At 35.4% G+C, this 17,561-nt stretch overlaps 1 protein-coding gene across 1 annotated transcript in view; it reads left to right on the forward strand.

Moving 5' to 3' along the window:
• The window catches only part of LOC140172059 (broad substrate specificity ATP-binding cassette transporter ABCG2-like), a 66,373-nt gene extending 50,603 nt beyond the window's left edge, over positions 1-15,770 (forward strand). The window contains exons 10-17 of the mRNA XM_072195407.1: positions 653-718; positions 2,077-2,162; positions 3,204-3,293; positions 5,791-5,915; positions 6,465-6,619; positions 8,448-8,537; positions 11,145-11,209; positions 15,543-15,770. Of these exons, the coding sequence (XP_072051508.1) occupies positions 653-718; positions 2,077-2,162; positions 3,204-3,293; positions 5,791-5,915; positions 6,465-6,619; positions 8,448-8,537; positions 11,145-11,209; positions 15,543-15,684 (819 nt within the window). The 3' untranslated portion in view covers positions 15,685-15,770. The remainder of the gene's footprint in view (positions 1-652; positions 719-2,076; positions 2,163-3,203; positions 3,294-5,790; positions 5,916-6,464; positions 6,620-8,447; positions 8,538-11,144; positions 11,210-15,542) is intronic.
• Positions 15,771-17,561: the final 1,791 nt, after the last annotated feature.

Raw genomic sequence — 17,561 nt, forward strand, 5'->3', positions numbered from 1 at the left:
TACACATATAAGAATTGATGAAGTGTCTATCTGCTGCTGATATCAGTGAGGATGAAGAAACTGCTGATATTGGAATTATTGATAGAGAGTCTGTCTACTGCTGATATCTGTATTGATGAAGTAACTGCTGAAAGAAGAATTGATGAAGTGTCTATCTACTGCTGATATCAGTGTTGATGAAGTAACTGCTGATATCAGAATTGATGAAGTGTCTATCTACTGATGATATCAGTGTTGATGAAGTAACTGCTAATAACAGTATCGATGAAGTGTCTATCTGCTGCTGATATCTGTATTGATGAAGTAACTGTTGAAAGAAGAATTGATGAAGTGTCTATCTACTGCTGATGTCAGTGTTGATGAAGTAACTGCTGATATCAGAATTTATGAAGTGTCTATGATACTGCTGATATCAGAATTGACATGGTCTCTCTAACTGCTGACCGGGCTGCTGACATAAGTGTTGATGAAATAACCTCTGCAAATTGATTGCCAGAAGGTTGATCTGGAGTTGTGTTAGATAAAATTGTGGAAAGAGAAAATTACAATTTCTGGCATTCCTTCTTATTTCTTTAATCATTATGACAGTATATTACTGTGCAGGTTTTTTACTCATAATGTAACTGATTCTTACATACTTTTAACCTGACAGTTGTTCTATGTATCCAGACGAGCATTTCTGAATTTTGGAAGAAATCCGGTCACAATTTTCTTCATGGTAAGTCACATATATTGGATGCTTTTAAATAAAAAGGTGTGTGATACCTAACAAAAACAAAACCTTTCAAAAAAGGTTAGAAAAAGTTGCCAAAAATGGTTAAATGTTGAGTTATATAAAACATTTTAGTGACATTCAAAAACATTTTGAAAACTTAAAAGGGCATTTCAGTAATCCACAGCATCATCCCCCACTTTTCTCAAAAAAAGTTGAGATTTTTATATCACTGGAAACCTCTGGCTACATAACGTTTATGTACAAAAAATGTCTTGCAGATTAATTCACTTGGCAAAGATGTTGTGAAATTTGAATTTCGTTCTGGTATACCAGAACGAAATTACATCACATTGTCTATGGAGCAGTGTAATACACATAATCATGCATAACTCGCAAACGCAAAATCGGAATCAAGTGAAAATTTGGGAATAAGCTTTTTTCGTGGATAACTACTGACAAATGTCATAAAAAGAGGATGCCAGGATCACGAAATACTCCTTTAACATAACATAATGTTATTTAAGTGATGACAAAACATTTTGCAATGTTTGCAACAAATATTTTACAATAACATTTAGAAAACATTTAAAAAGATTGTTGTAGTGTTTTTTGTTCCTTCAATGCCCTCAACATTTCATGTCCTTTTTAGCTTTAATTATATATCCCAACCTTTAATGTTATTAAAACATTTCAACCAAAACCAATCATATGTTTTGCTAGCTGTTTTGCTAGCTATGTTGTGCTAACATATTGCATTCTCATTTCATGATTTAAAGCAATGCTCTAACATTTCCAGAAAAAAATAGATTTTAATTTTTCCCACAAAATATTAGTTTTCACTATCTGAACAAATGAGTTAAAACACAGGAAATCGCCATTTCATTCTAGTCAATGCCTATATCAGTCCATCGATCGCTAATGATATCGATTGTCTTAATGTCTTATGAGCATCTTGTAGATTCACTTTTGCAATAAGATATTTCAGCCATATGCCTTGATTTTTGCAGGGCATATTAGCTCAAAATATACATTAGGCCAAAAAAAATAATGGTTTGTCTCAAAGCTCACGAGTGGTTTGAAAACAAATGCGAAATGCATTTTTTTTTTTTCATGGTATTTGGAGAAAAAAATCTGAATTTTGCCAAATTTTTCTGGAAAAACTATAAAAAAATATTTTTATTGAAATAAAAAAAAATTCCGCATTTCTTTTTTTCCAAATCTCACAATTTTAAAAATGCGCGTGCAAGCTTTGAGACAAACTTTTTTTTTGCCTTACACTGATGTAAAAAATCAAAATAATTGAGGGTATCCACTTCAGTATTAATAGCTTGTTTTTGTTGACACCTGTTTTGTTTTTTCAGCCATTGAATGCCCTCATCTTAGCCTTGCTAATTGGAGCAATATATTGGCAGCAAGATTTGTCTCTCTCTTCTGGTATTCAAAACAGGTATAAAAAAACCATTTCCATGAAAATTAGTATTATGCTTTAAAAAGATGTATGTGATTTGCAAAAGCATAATAATAAAAACAAACTAACGTGTATAAGATCTAATTATCGCCTCTCCCCTAAGAAGTACCTCCATAAGAATTTTTACAAGAAACAATTGTCAATACACTGGTTTGCCTCAAGTTTGGAAGTTTGGTATAACGTAGGTGCGTATTTCACTGGGTGCAATGTCAAATCGTGCATGTAAAGTTGATTGCGTAGTACTTGCACAATGTATAAGGGCGGTTTGTCACTTGAAGTGCAACTTTGAAAAAGCATGATGTCACTACCAAACTTGAGGTGAACCAATGAATAAGCAAGGCCTTGCCAATGCACCTGTGCAACTCTGAATAACATTAACAGTTAAATCTGCTGGCGTAGGATAATGATTTTGACTTCATAATGCACTGTAATTGTTATGTGAGTATATGAAAAATTCCAATTTTGACTTGTGTTTTCGCATTTTGATAAGTGCCCCCTGAAAGTGACTGACTTAAATTACTTCAAATTTGGTAATAGAATAATTAACATTCACATGTGTGACATGACATGATCAAGGGGAATGAGTCACATGTCGACCCTGGTCAAAAATGAGTTTTACATATGTTAATAAAAAAAGAGTACATTCTTTCAGAAACAGAAAACCCCATATTGATACGACTTTTCTTTACAAAGTTATGTCAATTTATCAATCGCTGAAAACAATACAAAGAATTTTAACACTTTCTTTACCAATATCTCAAAATCAATATTAGCGACGTCCGACTCATTTCTCTTGATCGTGTCACATGTGTTTTTGTGCATGTGCATTTGCAGTGCTACTTATGTTTAAGTTCTCAAAGTTTGTGCAATTTTCAAAACATGAAATGAATTTTCTATTTATAATTCAAATCCTGTTAGTCATAAATTAAATGAAACCAAAAATACCTATAATTATGATTGGTATTTTTTATACATTGAGAATATGAACTTGAATTTTTAATCTTATGTCTCAATTATTAGAGCTGGTGCATTTTTGTTCATCGTTCTCAACATGATCTTTGGCAATCTTGGTGCAGTGGATATATTTCTGTCTGAACGCACTATATACAGGTGGGTATGTGGTAATCCATAAAGAAAGTTTCTTTAGATAGGCTTATGGCATATATATATATATGTGTATATTGTAAATACTGGTATTTGCAGTAGATAGCTACTTCATCATTACTGATATTAGCAGATGACTACATCAATATAGAGGTTGTGCATATGATGTATCATACTGTAAATATGGTGGACTTTTCTCAAATGCATTCAACAAAAGCATGATTGCAATCTACCGCGACAGTTTCCCTGAACCAAAACAAGCATATTTAAAGCACAGTACTTTAAATATGCTTTCTAAACAACATTCCAAAGTGCGACATTTGGAACGACGATAAAGTACCTTTAAAGTACAAATAAAGCACAATGACCAGAAAAGTACATTTAAAAGCATACTGAAAAAGCACATTTAAAGTACTGTACTTTAATTGTACTTTATACCAAACAAGCATATTTAAAGTACTGTGTTTTAAATATGCTTTCTAAACAACATTCCAAAGTGCGACATTTGGAACGACGATAAAGTACCTTTAAAGTACAAATAAAGCACAATGACCAGAAAAGTACATTTAAAGCATACTGAAAAAAGCACATTTAAAGTACTGTACTTTAATTGTACTTTATACCAAACAAGCATATTTAAAGTACTGTGCTTTAATTATACTTTACACGAAAACAAGTATATTTAAAGCACTGTGCTTTAAATGTGCTTTCTAAACAACATTCCTATGTGCAACATTTGGAACGACAATTAAGTACCTTTAAAGTACAAATAAAGCACAATGACTAGAAAAGTACATTTAAAGCATACTGAAAAAAAGCATTTTTAAAGTACTGTGCTTCGAGGTTCCATACCATATACCAGTAAGCTTATAATTATAAGCTTACCACATATGGAGCTTATCAAAGTATTGGTAACACAAGTATGTTCACATGCAAGCATACATTACCAGTAACCATCTCCTGTAATCAAGCCTGTATTTGTAAGTCCATTAAGTCCTTCATTTTATATAAATATGAACAGTTTTATACATCCATTGCAATATGCAACCTTAGCACAATATGGCCGTTGGTATTTTTCAAATCTAGAAGGATAGTCATGTGACTTGTATATGTAAACATCACATGACCATGATGGCCACATTAAAGTACATTTAAAGTACACTGAAAAGCACATTTTAAGTACTGTTACATTGCTGACAATACCTGGGAAAACCAATCCAGGTAAAGTATACATAAAGTACTGATAAAGTATATTTAAAGTACACACTGATGTTCAAAATTTGGTTAAGTCCAAAATAAGCACAATTAAAGTATACTCACTGACACTGGGAAAAAAAGTAAGTCCAAATAAAGTATAGTTTAAAAAGCACAAAAAATTTCCCATATTTATCAAAATATTCATAAAGTATAATTAAAGTCATATAAAGCACATTTAAAGTACCTTTAAAGTACACAGTTTTTCCAGGATATGAAAAATAAGCACATTTAAAGTACACTTTATATGTACTAATTAACAGAAAGTACAGTTAAAGTACCCATAAAGTACAGTTAAAGTGCCCATAAAGTACAGATAAAGTACATTTCTAATGTGCTTTATTTGGTCCAGGGTTGTCTCACACACATAACAAATGCACTACGATCAAATAGGTTGATGACAACATTTGATTGAATGGGCTGCATTAACCCATGATTACGTGAAGGATACCGGTTCAAATCCTTTGTTTGGAGCCAATCGATAAAAGCATGCAGGGCCTCTATTGATATCAGCAGTATAGCTATTTCATTGATATCTGCAGTAGAAAGCCAGTTCATCAATACTGATATGATATCAGCAGTACATGACTACTTCATCAACACTGATATCAGCAGTAGACAACTACTTAATCGGTACTGATTTGAGCAGTAGATAGCTATGCCATCATTACTGATACCGGTAGTAGAATGAATACTTTATCAATGCTGATATCAGCATTTTATAGCTACTTCATCAATATTCATCAACAGTAGATAGTTAAAAGTACTTCATCGATATTGATATCGGCTGTTAATGACTACTTCATCAATACAGTTATCAGCAGTAGATGACTTTTAAGTCATCTACTGCATTCTTAATGAGTCTTACAGTATTAAAATACTGCTATTAGTAATAGGTAGCTACTTCATCAATACCGATATCAGCAGTAGATGACTACTTCCAAAATACTGTTATGAGTTGTAGGTAGCTACTTCATCAATACTGATATCAGCAGTAGATGAATACTTCATAAATGTTGATAATACTTAATAGCAGTTAGTTCATGAACACTGACATCAGCAGTAGATAGACACTTCATCAAATGTGATATCAGCAATTACTTCATAAATGCCAATAATACTTAATAGCAGTTAGTTCATGAACACTGATAACAGCAGTAGATAAAACAACATCATCATTTGATAGTTATAATTCTAACAATTTTGAAGTCATCGAATTTGACAAACCATATTGCTCTTCTCTTTTCAGACATGAAGCGTCAGGAGGATATTACAGGCCCTCGGCGTATTTCATTGCCAAAGTATTCTGTGATCTCATTCCATTCAGACTTATCCCTACATTGATGTTCTCTGCTGTGTCTTACTGGATGATAGGTAAGCAGGTGTTTTTTGGTTTTTTTTTTTTGCAGGGAGCTTTTTGGGAAATAAGGGGTTCTGAAAGATGCTTAAAATTTTACAATCTTGTTTTTTGAAATTTTTCATTCTGGGAGAAACTGGATGGAAACCTAGGGGAAGGTTACTCACATATATAAGGTATGTGTGTTGCTCTAATGGGTACCTTTTTTGCAAGAAATCCCTAAACATGGGTCCTGATTTGAGAATTGAGGGGAAAAAATCCCTAAACATGGGTCCCGATTTGAAAAATAAAATGGTCAAAACCATCAAATTAGCCATTTATTAGGCAAAAAAATCTCTAAATATGGGTAGGGGTTTCAGAGTTCCAGCAGCACACCTCTGTCAAAATGTAATTTGAAAAACCCCACCCCGGATGGAAGCTCAACTCCGGCAGCCAGCATCCGCAGGGGGGGATAGAGTGAGCACAACATCTTTGCCCCCCCCTTGGCTACACCACTGTTTAGACTACTTGCACTTGTAGGCAGGGAATAATGCCAATTTTGGCAATTTGTCTTCATAATTTTACAGGTTTCAAGAATGATGTAGATAGTTTCTTCATCTATGTACTGACAGTCTCCATCACATCTGTATGTGCCTGTTGCTATGCATTCTTAATGAGTCTTACAGTTGCTACATATTCAGTGGTTATCCTGTTGGTTTCATTTACCTTTCTTATCATGTTGGTGAGTCTTGGGGAAACGATGCATTTTTTTCATTTTAAGGCTGAGGAATATCATTCAAAGTTCAAACATTGTTCTCTCATAGGGCATAGTGTGTAAATAGATACACTAGTGATGTTAGTGCTTTTACATGATTGTACTGCAAACATGCTGACAAATCGCCCTCGTACACTTGTGTATGCGCTCTGCAGTCCAGCATTAAGCTACAATCATGGCCATAATTGTTCGAGCACTTTAACATGGGTACTTCAAGTATGCCCCCATTCCCCCAATCACTGTTTTTGGTTGTTTTTTTGGTCATGTACCCTAGAATCATCCAACATTGATTGGTGGGGCAGGGGGAGGGTTGTAGTAGTAGGAAATGGTTCAGACTTTACGTCACAGAAAATGAAACTTTAGTATGTCAAGTATATCAGAAATACGGTCTCAAACTGTCCTACTTTGACACAAGTGTTCGAACTATTTATGTCCGGGATTGTAGCTTGCATGATTCAATACTGCGGCCAGTGAAATACACACATACGTCGCTACCAAAGTTGAAATGAATCACACTATTGTCGGTATTAGGGTGGAGTCCAGCTTGTTGGAGTCTGAGTCATGCCAGTGACCAGCAGAGAATAAGTCTGAGACAAAAATTAGAATTCAAAGAACTTCCCCGTCATGACCCTGCACCCCTTGACCTATATCTTGTAAGGTCTGAATTTTATGTGCATACTAAAAAAGCTATAGCTGCCATTTGCATTATTACAATGAACAAAGTTTATTCCATAATTTCCTATTAATAAAAAAATACATGAAAAACAGTGGCTTTTTTGGACGGGAAGCAAACTATGATGCAATTTTTTCAGTTTTGTCGTCGAGCAATGATTAAAGGAGGAAATAGGAAAAGTGATCCCGCCCGGGAATTGAACCCAGGACCTCTGGTTTACGAGACCAGGGCTTTAACCACTTGGCCACAGGAGCTTCATGATTAGGCAGACTGGGAATTTAACCTATAGCAGTCACTTAACCCTACCTCCTTCGTGCAAGTCACTTTTCCTATTTCTTCCTTTAATCATTGCTCGACGGCGAAACTGAAAAAAATTGCATCGTAGTTTCAAAAAAATACAAATGGACCGAATAAATATCAAAGAATTAGCCTAGCACAGAAATATTCTTTTTATATATTTTTTAAAAATCACAATAATGAATTCAAATGCAAGAATGAATTTAAAATGCAGGCAGGAAACTATGAATCAACTTACCGGAGGAATTCATTGTTTGTGCAAACAAACAGTTTTATTAACAATTCATAACCTCAGCGTATCACGCCATATGTGCGTCCCAATCAAATTGGTTGTTAGATGGTACACGCACACCGGCGCGGAGGTTATTGATATCCATCAATGACCTCCACGTATGCTTACGCGGTACAATGACTTTCGCGTGTGCGTATCTGTTGCGCCGGAACACTTCACTTGCACGCAACTACCATATTTGCACATGGCGTGATTGCGCAGTGTTGTAATTGGTAAGTCCGTTTTAGCCTGTTCGACTTTTTGAAGGGCGAAATATAAGTTTCGATAAAAATTGTGTATTTCAACAAATTTCGGAGAATAAAATCTTGAGATTTGGTTGAGTGATGAGTTCAAAATGACGGTTATGAATTCGGTTAATAACTTTGCATCGTTATATGTTGGGCATTGTGAAAAATCTAAACATTTTGCTTTGGACCTCGGATATTCCTCGGTTCCAAAGGCAAAATGTTTAGATTTTTCACAATGCCCTCCAAATAACTAATGCGCAGTTAGTAACCTATATTTAGATTTCTTCTATTCATGTTTAATTTCAGGTATTCAGTGGGTTACTAGTGAACATAGCATCATTACCAATCTGGTTGAGATGGGTTCAACATCTTAGTATTATGAGATATAGTCTCAATGTAAGTACAAAATAAGCATGATTTTGTGATGATGACGATGAGATGAACATGGTGATTTTTAATGATAACTAGGCGGTTACCCGTATTTCGCGGTTCTCGGCTGTCGCGATTACCTGGCTGATGGCGACTGTACCCACCAAGTTTGACCTCAGATGACCCCTTGTGACCTCAAAATGCCCTTCCAAAATTTGGCTCTAAATGTTGACTGTACCCACCACGTTTCATGCCCATACGACAGTTTTAGTAATTTGACCTTGATGACCCCAAAATGACCGTCAAAAATTTGACTCTAAAAGTTGACTGTACCCACCAAGTTTCATGCCCATACGACTTTTTTTACTATTTTGACCTCAGATGAACCCGGATGACCCCAAAGTGACCGTCCAAAAATTTGACTCTAAAAGTTGACTGTACCCACCAAGTTTCATGCCCATATGACAGTTTTTACTAATTTGACCTCAGATGACCCCTGGATGACCTCGGGTGATCTTGGCCCACTTACCGAAACAAACTTGTTCTGTCTGAGGTCCAGATGCACCTACCCACCAAGTTGCATGCGCATATGACAGTTTTTACTAATTTGACCCCTAGATCACCTCTGGTGACCTTGACCCACAAACCAATACAAACTTGTTATGTCCCGGGTCAAGACGCACCCACCCATCAAGTTTGAGGAACGTGCGACCCCCAGTCTCTGAGAAAAACAGTTTTTACTAATTTGACCCCTGGATGACCTCGGGTGACCTTGACCCACTAACCAATACAAACTTGTTCTGTCTGGGGTCAAGCTGCACCCACCCACCAAGTTTGAGGAACGTGACCCCTAGTCTCCGAGAAAATAGGCGGACAGACAGACAGACAGACAGAGGCACAGAGTCACAGACTACCAGTATTATTATATAGATGATGATGGTGATAGTGATGATGATCACAGTACTGATGAAGTAACTGCTGATATCAGTATTGAAGTGTTTATCAACTGCTGAAAGAAGAATTGATGAAGTAGTCGTCTACTGCTGATAACAGTGTTGATGAAGTAACTGCTGATACTAGAATTGATTAATTGTCTATCTACTACTGATATCAGTGCTGATGAAGTAACTGCTGATAGCAGAGTTGATGAAGTAGACATCTAGGGGGCCTACTGCTGATATCAGTGCTGATGAAGTAACTGTTGATATCAGAATGTATGTATGAAGTGTATATCTACTGCTGATATTAGTGTTGATGAAGTAACTGCTGGTATCAGAATTGATGAAACAGTCATCTACTGCTGATAACAGTGTTGATGAAATAACTGCTGATACTAGAATTGATGAATTGTCTATCTACTGCTGATACCAGTGTTGATGAAGTAACTGCTAATAGCAGAGTTGATGAAGTAGACATCTACTGCTGATATCAGTGTTGATGAAGTAACTGCTGATAGCAGAGTTGATGAAGTAGTCATCTACTGCTGATATCAGCGTTGATGAAGTAACTGCTGATACTAGAATTGATGAAGTGTGTATCTACTGCTGATATCAGTGTTAATGAAGTAACTGCTGATATCAGTATTGAAGTGTTTATCAATTGCTGATATCAGAATTAATGAAGTACAGTCCAACCTCTTTTATCCGGCCATGATGGGACCAAGCATTGTCCGGATAAGTGAAAAATCCGGATAAGTGAATTACATGTAATTCTGTATTGAAAGTTCCAAGGACTGAAATTGTGACAACAAAAGATTGGGCTAATATGGGATAATAGCACTAAAAGATGGCTTTAGAGTACTTTATGCAACATAGATATGCCATTCTAAGCATGGGACTAAGGTGTTGAATCATCAAAAACACATTTTCCTGTGAAGATTTCACAGCCGGATAACAGAGAGATCCATATAAAAGAGGTCCGGATAAGAGAGGTTGGACTGTAGTCGTCAACTGCTGATGAAGTAACTGCTGATACTAGAATTGATGAATTGTCTATCTACTGCTGATTTTAGTGTTGATAAAGTAACTGCTGGTATCAGAATTGATGAAACAGTCATTTACTGCTGATATCAGCATTGATGAAGTAACTGCTGATACAAGAATTGATGAAGTGTCTATCTACTGCTGATATCAGTGCTGATGAAGTAACTGCTGATATCAGAATTGACGAAACAGTCATCAACTGCTGATAACAGTGTTGATGAAGTAACTGCTAATACTAGAATTGATGAAGTGTGTATCTACTGCTGATATTAGTGTTGATGAAGTAACTACTGGTATCAGAATTGATGACACAGTCATCTACTGCTAATATCTGTATTGAGGAAGTAACTGCTGATATCAGAATTGATGAAGTAGTCATCTACTGCTGATATCAGTGTTGATGGAGTAACTGCTGATATAAGAATTGATGAAGTGGTCATCTACTGCTGATGTATTAGAACTGATGAAGTGTCTATCTTCTGCTGATATCAGTATGAAATAGCCACTGATTTTATTTTGTAAAGAGGAGGGTAAGAAAAAGCAGAGGAAAAGAATGAGAAAGAGATAGAAGAGAAGGAGGAAGCAGAGAGGAGGAAGTAGAGACAAAAAAGAAGCAAAACAACTAATTTGATGTGTTTTCCCTCAAATACAGGCACTTTACTCAAATGAATTGACAGGCTTGGTATTTTGTGGTGTCAGGAATAATGTTACATTATGGTGAGTAAAGTGTAAAGGTAATGTTATTTGTATAGCTGTTATATTTACAGTTAAATGCACATGTAAAAACGCCTGGTGGTATAACCAAATCATTTCATTGCGGTTCTGGAGTGCAGCAAGGTTCTTTGCTTTCTCCGTTCCTTTTAATCTTTTTTCAATAACTTAGGTACTACACCCCTCGATAATGTGTGTCTATTTTTGCATTTTTCTCAAAACTAATAACACACTGGTAACAAAAGTTATGTATATTAAAGGGCAAGGAATACAATTACTATACTGGAATTTCAGTGACCAAAGACAGGCGGTTCATTATTTATGATAAGAAATAAGGTACCGCTAGGATGTACCTCGCTTCCTATCATATATACTGAACCGCTTGTCTTGAGTCACTGAAATTTCAGTGTAGTAATTGGATTCCTTGCCCCAATAATATACATAACTTTTGTTACCAGTGTGTTATTAGTTTTGAGAAAATACAAAAATAGTCATAATTTACCACAGGGTGTAGTACCCCTTAAGCCAGCGGCTCAATTCTCTTGATATCCAAGAAATGAAAATTGGTGAAAGTTACATCAGTCACCTATTATATGCTGATGACCTCGCATTAATCAGCGATACTGTTTTTGGTCTACAACGCCAATTTAACATCCTTACTGATTATTGTATAATGCATGGGGCCTTTCTGTAAATATTGACAAAACTAATATTATTGTCTTCCGTCGTGGTGGTCCGTTGAAACGGTTTGAGAAATGGCATTACTTGGGTATCCCAATTGAAGTTGTTAACTCCTTCAAATATCTGGGTGTTACTTTCAGTTCTTCGGGATCCTGGTATAAATCTCATGAAAATCTCAGTACTCAAGCTAAGAAAGCACTTTTTAGTTTCAAACATATTGCCAACAAATTTGGCCAACTTCCTCCGGATATTATGTGTAAAATATTTGATACAAAAATTGCACCCATTTTGTTTTATGGATGCGAACTATGGGTCACAAATGAATCCATCATGATTGAGAGAGTTCATTTAAGATTTTGTAGATACCTCCTTAGTATACCCAAAACTGCCTCTAGCGATGCTGTTAGAGGTGAATTGGGGAGACGTCCTTTGTGATTCAAACTATGTTACGAGTGATTAAATACTGGCTACATATTCTTGATTTAAACCATGATAGAAAATTATATCAGTGTTACAAGTTTCAATATAACAAAGCCGAACGTGGCCTGGATTGCTGGGCTCTCGATGTAAAAAATCTTCTGTTTTCCTTTGGTTTTGGTCATGTTTGGCTTACACAAGGTGTTACTAACAATAATTTGTTTCTGTCCCATTTTAAACAACGTTCTGTAGATATGGATCTTCAGCGTTTTTCAAGCTCTGTGGGTTCCAATTCCAAATTAAATTATTACTCTGTTTCCAAACAAGAGATTACTTGTGAAAAATACTTGTACGTTATTGAAAATTTTATTTTGAGAATCCTTCTGTCAAAATTAAGACTTGGCATGTTGAATTTAGAAATTGAGGTGGGTAGGTACGGAGGTGTACCTCGAGAAGAAAGGTTTTGCAAAGTTTGCAACTCTGGTTTAGTTGAAGATGAGTTTCATTTTGTACTTGTATGTAATTTATTTGTTATGGAGCGACAACGCTTCATTCCCCAATATTTTTATCAAAATCCTACCACTTTTAAATATTGTATACTAATGCAAACTACAAATAAGTATATTTTAAATAATTTGGGAACATTTTTGTTACTCACATGTAAGAAAAGAGATAAATGTTTAAGCGAATTATAATAATTTATTTCCTGTTATTATCAATGTATTTTGGGGCCGGTGGCCTATATATACTGTAAATAAATTTCCTCTTTTGAGGAACGAATTGTGAAATTGTACCATTTTATCATATTAATTGTAATTTGTGATATGATCTGTGAAAACCTTTTACATGGTGACAATTTTAATTTTGCAGTTTTGTAGACAAAAACCATGGAAATTTAGAACTGTTTTCATTTTGTACATGTGACTGTGACACCAAAGGTTATGAGCAAAGAAGGATTGAAAAAAATAAAGGAATAGTAAAGAGTTTAAGCCTTTAGAATTTTTATGAACCAAAATAGGATAATTCAACATTTGAAGGGTTTTCACAATCACGCCACATTTGTCCAAACACATCATGTGAGCGTCAGTGGCGGCGCCGGAATTTATTTGGGGGGGCATTAGGGGGAAAAGTGAATTTCAGGGGGCAACAATCAACAAATTTTTCAGGGGGGCAAGAGTTCTGACTTAGGGGGAATATGCCCCCGTGGCACCGCCACCAGTGTTTACTCTCTCTGGAAATTGGGTGCGCCAAATGAAACATTTTCTTCCCAAATTGGCCCAATTTTGGCTCAGTAATTCCCCAAATTGACTAATTGTAATACAGCATTACAAATTTGTGTGGGCCAAAAATAATTTTCACTGGGCCAAAATTGAGACATACGGCCTCTGAGTAAACACTGACCGCCACTGGTGAGCGTACTGTATAGAAATAATTTGCTGTTTGTGTCGTGAATACAGTAAAGTAATTACAGCATTATGTGAGGTTATGCATACAATTTTTCCATGATATATACTGTTACTGGTCCTGTAGATAAACATACACACTTTACCTCGACTTTAAATATTTTGGCCAAAAGTCAATTTAGAGCTTTTGGTAGCAAATAACTGAGATATCAAATTGGAGCTAACAAGTGCAGCATGACCATAATAATAATAATAATTATATAATATTGAATGGCTTTGAGTGTGATACAAGAATATATTGCACGAGATAGAAAAATATTGCACGAGTCGAAGACGAGTGCAATATTTTTCTATCGAGTCCAATATATTCTTGTATCACAAGAAAATAAGCCATTCAATATTATTATTATTATTTATATCAGGCTTTTGCTATGCGGTAAAATGAAAATTTAAGCTTACCTAGCCATCGGGTTTAACCAATGTGTATTGCAATGTAAGCTTACCTTTTGACCTTCTTGTTTTCTGCTCTTTACTCTCCTAAGACAATTTCGGAATAATTATATATAGGTTTATTTGTAGATGTGGATTATATTTCCCTAGGTTATCATCATCCAGAATTGCCGCGAATTACGTTTGTGATTTTACTTGTTTATACAGTACGAAATCTCCTGTGAGCCGTTAATACGATATCTGTATTGTATTGTTGTGCTGTTGTATCATGACTCGTGTTGGTGCCGTCACGCGTACGCGATACACGTACAATATTCAAGAAATATTGTATTGCATCCGGGTATTTTGAAAATATTGTACAATATACAGTTTTATTGTATCGCTCAAAAGCCTGATATAAATAATAATAATATTTATTTGCCGATCAAATTGTCATAACATGGACAGGTTTAGATTATGATGGGTTGTGTATAAGTAGGGAGTTTCCTTTTTGTTTATAATGAATAGTCATAAGCAGGGTTACTTTAATGTACAAATTTTACAATTTCACACACTTTTTGTACCCCTTCAAATGCAAAGTGAAAAGTTCCAAATCCATAATCTTGAAATTGTACGCATTCATATATTCATTTGATATATAGAAAAACCCGATATTTTCTTCTGGTAGTAATACGAAAATACACCCTTCTTATTTTGAGAATGAACCATGGCTGTAACAAGTCAATAGTAATAAATAGTATTTACTAGCAAAAAGTATTGGTCTGTGAAAAATTCACAATTGAAAAGGTACAAAATAAAATGGATTCTTAAACACTTGACAACATTCCCGCAATCTTATTGGTTCTTACCCGTGTGATTTGACACGATATCACACGGGTCAGCGTGTGTGCATCAACGCGATACGCGTACTTGCTATTTGAACCAATCGGAGGCGCATAGCAACAACAAGACTGATCGATTTTAAGCCCTAGGTATAATTCCTTGCAAAATGTGGGATTTAATTTGATAAAAATTTGTAATACTTATGATATTTTTATTTGAATTGAAGTGTTTAAGAATGAGAATAAAGGTATTGTTTTTAGCTGCTGTCGTGCATCTATCGTCTCATATAACACGGGCGAGATCATTATTTTTGGCGTAAAACTTACTTAAATTTTACTTAAAATAATGATGTCGCCCGTGTTATATGAGACGATAGATGCACTCCAGCGGCTAAAAACCATACCTTTATCCTCTAAATATACCACTTTTGCGAAATGCTTAAAGAAAACCCTGATCACAAGTTACAGAAAATTGAAGATTTGATTTGTATTTTGTTCTCAAAAATAAGCTTTCAATGTGAGAATTATTTATACATATTCGTGTCTGCATTTGTTTCTTGCTTGCAGTGAAAGTGGCGAGGCCTATATGGAAGAACAGGGCATTGACTACAGCTTTTGGGGTCTATGGCAAAACCTACTAGCTCTACTGTGCATAACCATGGGACTATTGATAATAACATACATACAACTGAGGAGAAGTACTCATTAGAACTCATGGGATTGAAATGTGTCAAATGGTTTAATCTTATTATTGTTAGATCCATCTTAATTTAATACCGGTAGTTCGTCTTAAAGCCCTTCAAAAGTTAAATACCTAATGCAGAATGTGTTTTTTAGGGTTTTTTTCACTTTGATTTTTGTTATCTGTGGGACGAGCTTTTTTCACAAGAATAGACCACCTTTCATCTCTCAAGGCAAGGAGGTTTCACTGTGGTCAAGATGAAGAATTTTATTGAGACTAATGATTTAGGCTATTTTGATGTCTGCAGCATGACGATGTCACACATGTGTGTGGTGGATTTGAAAAAAATAAATAAAACAGCCAAAAAAAACTAAATCCAGCTGAAATAACGCGCAAAAAACAAGCGATTTTACTAATGTGCGCGGCCGCGGGGGCTTTATTAAGATGGCCTTATTAATGTCATAATGTTACTGTGTTTTAAGTAAAAGGTGTCATACCCTTTGTATACCTTTTATAATTCTAACCGAACATTTAAATGTGTTCTGGCAATCTTTTCTAACCTTTAGCTTATGTTTTTTCAAAAACGTTTTGTGTTTGCTGGGATGTGACTTAATCTGATCCAATCAGGCCAGAGTTGGCAATAATGAAATTGATAGGCAAAAATAGAGAGCAAAAAATAAGAAAATGGACATAAAAAGTTGATACTTTGCAACAAAGTAAACTGAGCTCAAAAAGAAACTTATAATTTTTCACATCTTGTGAATCACAGGGTCATATCTTAAAATCCTCTCCATCAAAATGAACCAAAATTGCATACCGGATTACTTCAATACTCTACTCTAAACACATGTTAGTAACCAAGCAGGTGTCCAACTGACACAACAGCAAAATGCATTGATACGGAACAGCTCCCTGGACCCCTTTTACAGCCCAATATTCGGCACCCAGCACAAGAAATCTGTAAGAATGCATACAAGATCCTCGCATAGATGATAAAAAGGTGCTGCGTTCTGCTTTTCACGCACTCTCTTCCAGAAACAGGTCTTGTTCCTTACTATTCCACTTACTCTTTGGGAATTATCACCTGTGCAAGAATCTTGTAATCATTCTCGTAATTTCTTGTGCTGGGTGGCAATTATTGGACTGTGAATGTAGTCTAGGAAGCTATTCTATGTCAGTACATTTTGCTGTTGTGTCAGTTGAATAACTGTTTGGTTACTGACATGTGTTTAGAGTAGAGTGAAGTAAACATGTGCGTAATTTTGGTTCATTTTGATGGACAGGATTTTTAGATATAACCTTGTTAAAAATTAAAAGTTTCTTTTTGAGCTCAGTTTAGTTTTGACTTTGGTGTGAGTGGATCAGATTGTGTCACATGTATTGATTATTGTAGAATTAAAGAAGAATTTTGTGATCCTAGCATCCTCTTTTTATGACATTTTTCAGAAGATATTCACGAAAATAGCTTATTCCCAAAATTTCAGTTGATTCCGATTTTGCGTCCCCGGGGGGGGTACTCAGTACAAATGACCATACGGGGACGTGCCGCAAATATGGGTAGCATTTTCAGCCTCTTGGTATATCAATGACCCCTTTTTCAAAGCCTATTTAGGTATATGAATGGGTCCTTTTTTCAAAATTTTCTCAATTTTTTTGGAAAATGGTCCAATTTTTCCTTAATGTAGCCAAAGTTTTCCCAAAATTTTGGGTTAAATTTGGCCGAAAATTTTGACTTTTGGTATATCAATGGGTCCAAATTTCTCGAAAAATTGGTATATTTATGGGTCCACTTTCAAATTCTCAGCGCACGTCCCTACCAAAACCAAACTTGAGTACCCCGGGTTTTATGCGTTTGCGAGTTATGCATGATTATGTGTATTACACTGCTCCATAGGCCACCGTTG

This window comes from Amphiura filiformis, chromosome 15 (assembly GCF_039555335.1).
Source record: "Amphiura filiformis chromosome 15, Afil_fr2py, whole genome shotgun sequence".
Classification (NCBI taxonomy): domain Eukaryota; kingdom Metazoa; phylum Echinodermata; class Ophiuroidea; order Amphilepidida; family Amphiuridae; genus Amphiura; species Amphiura filiformis.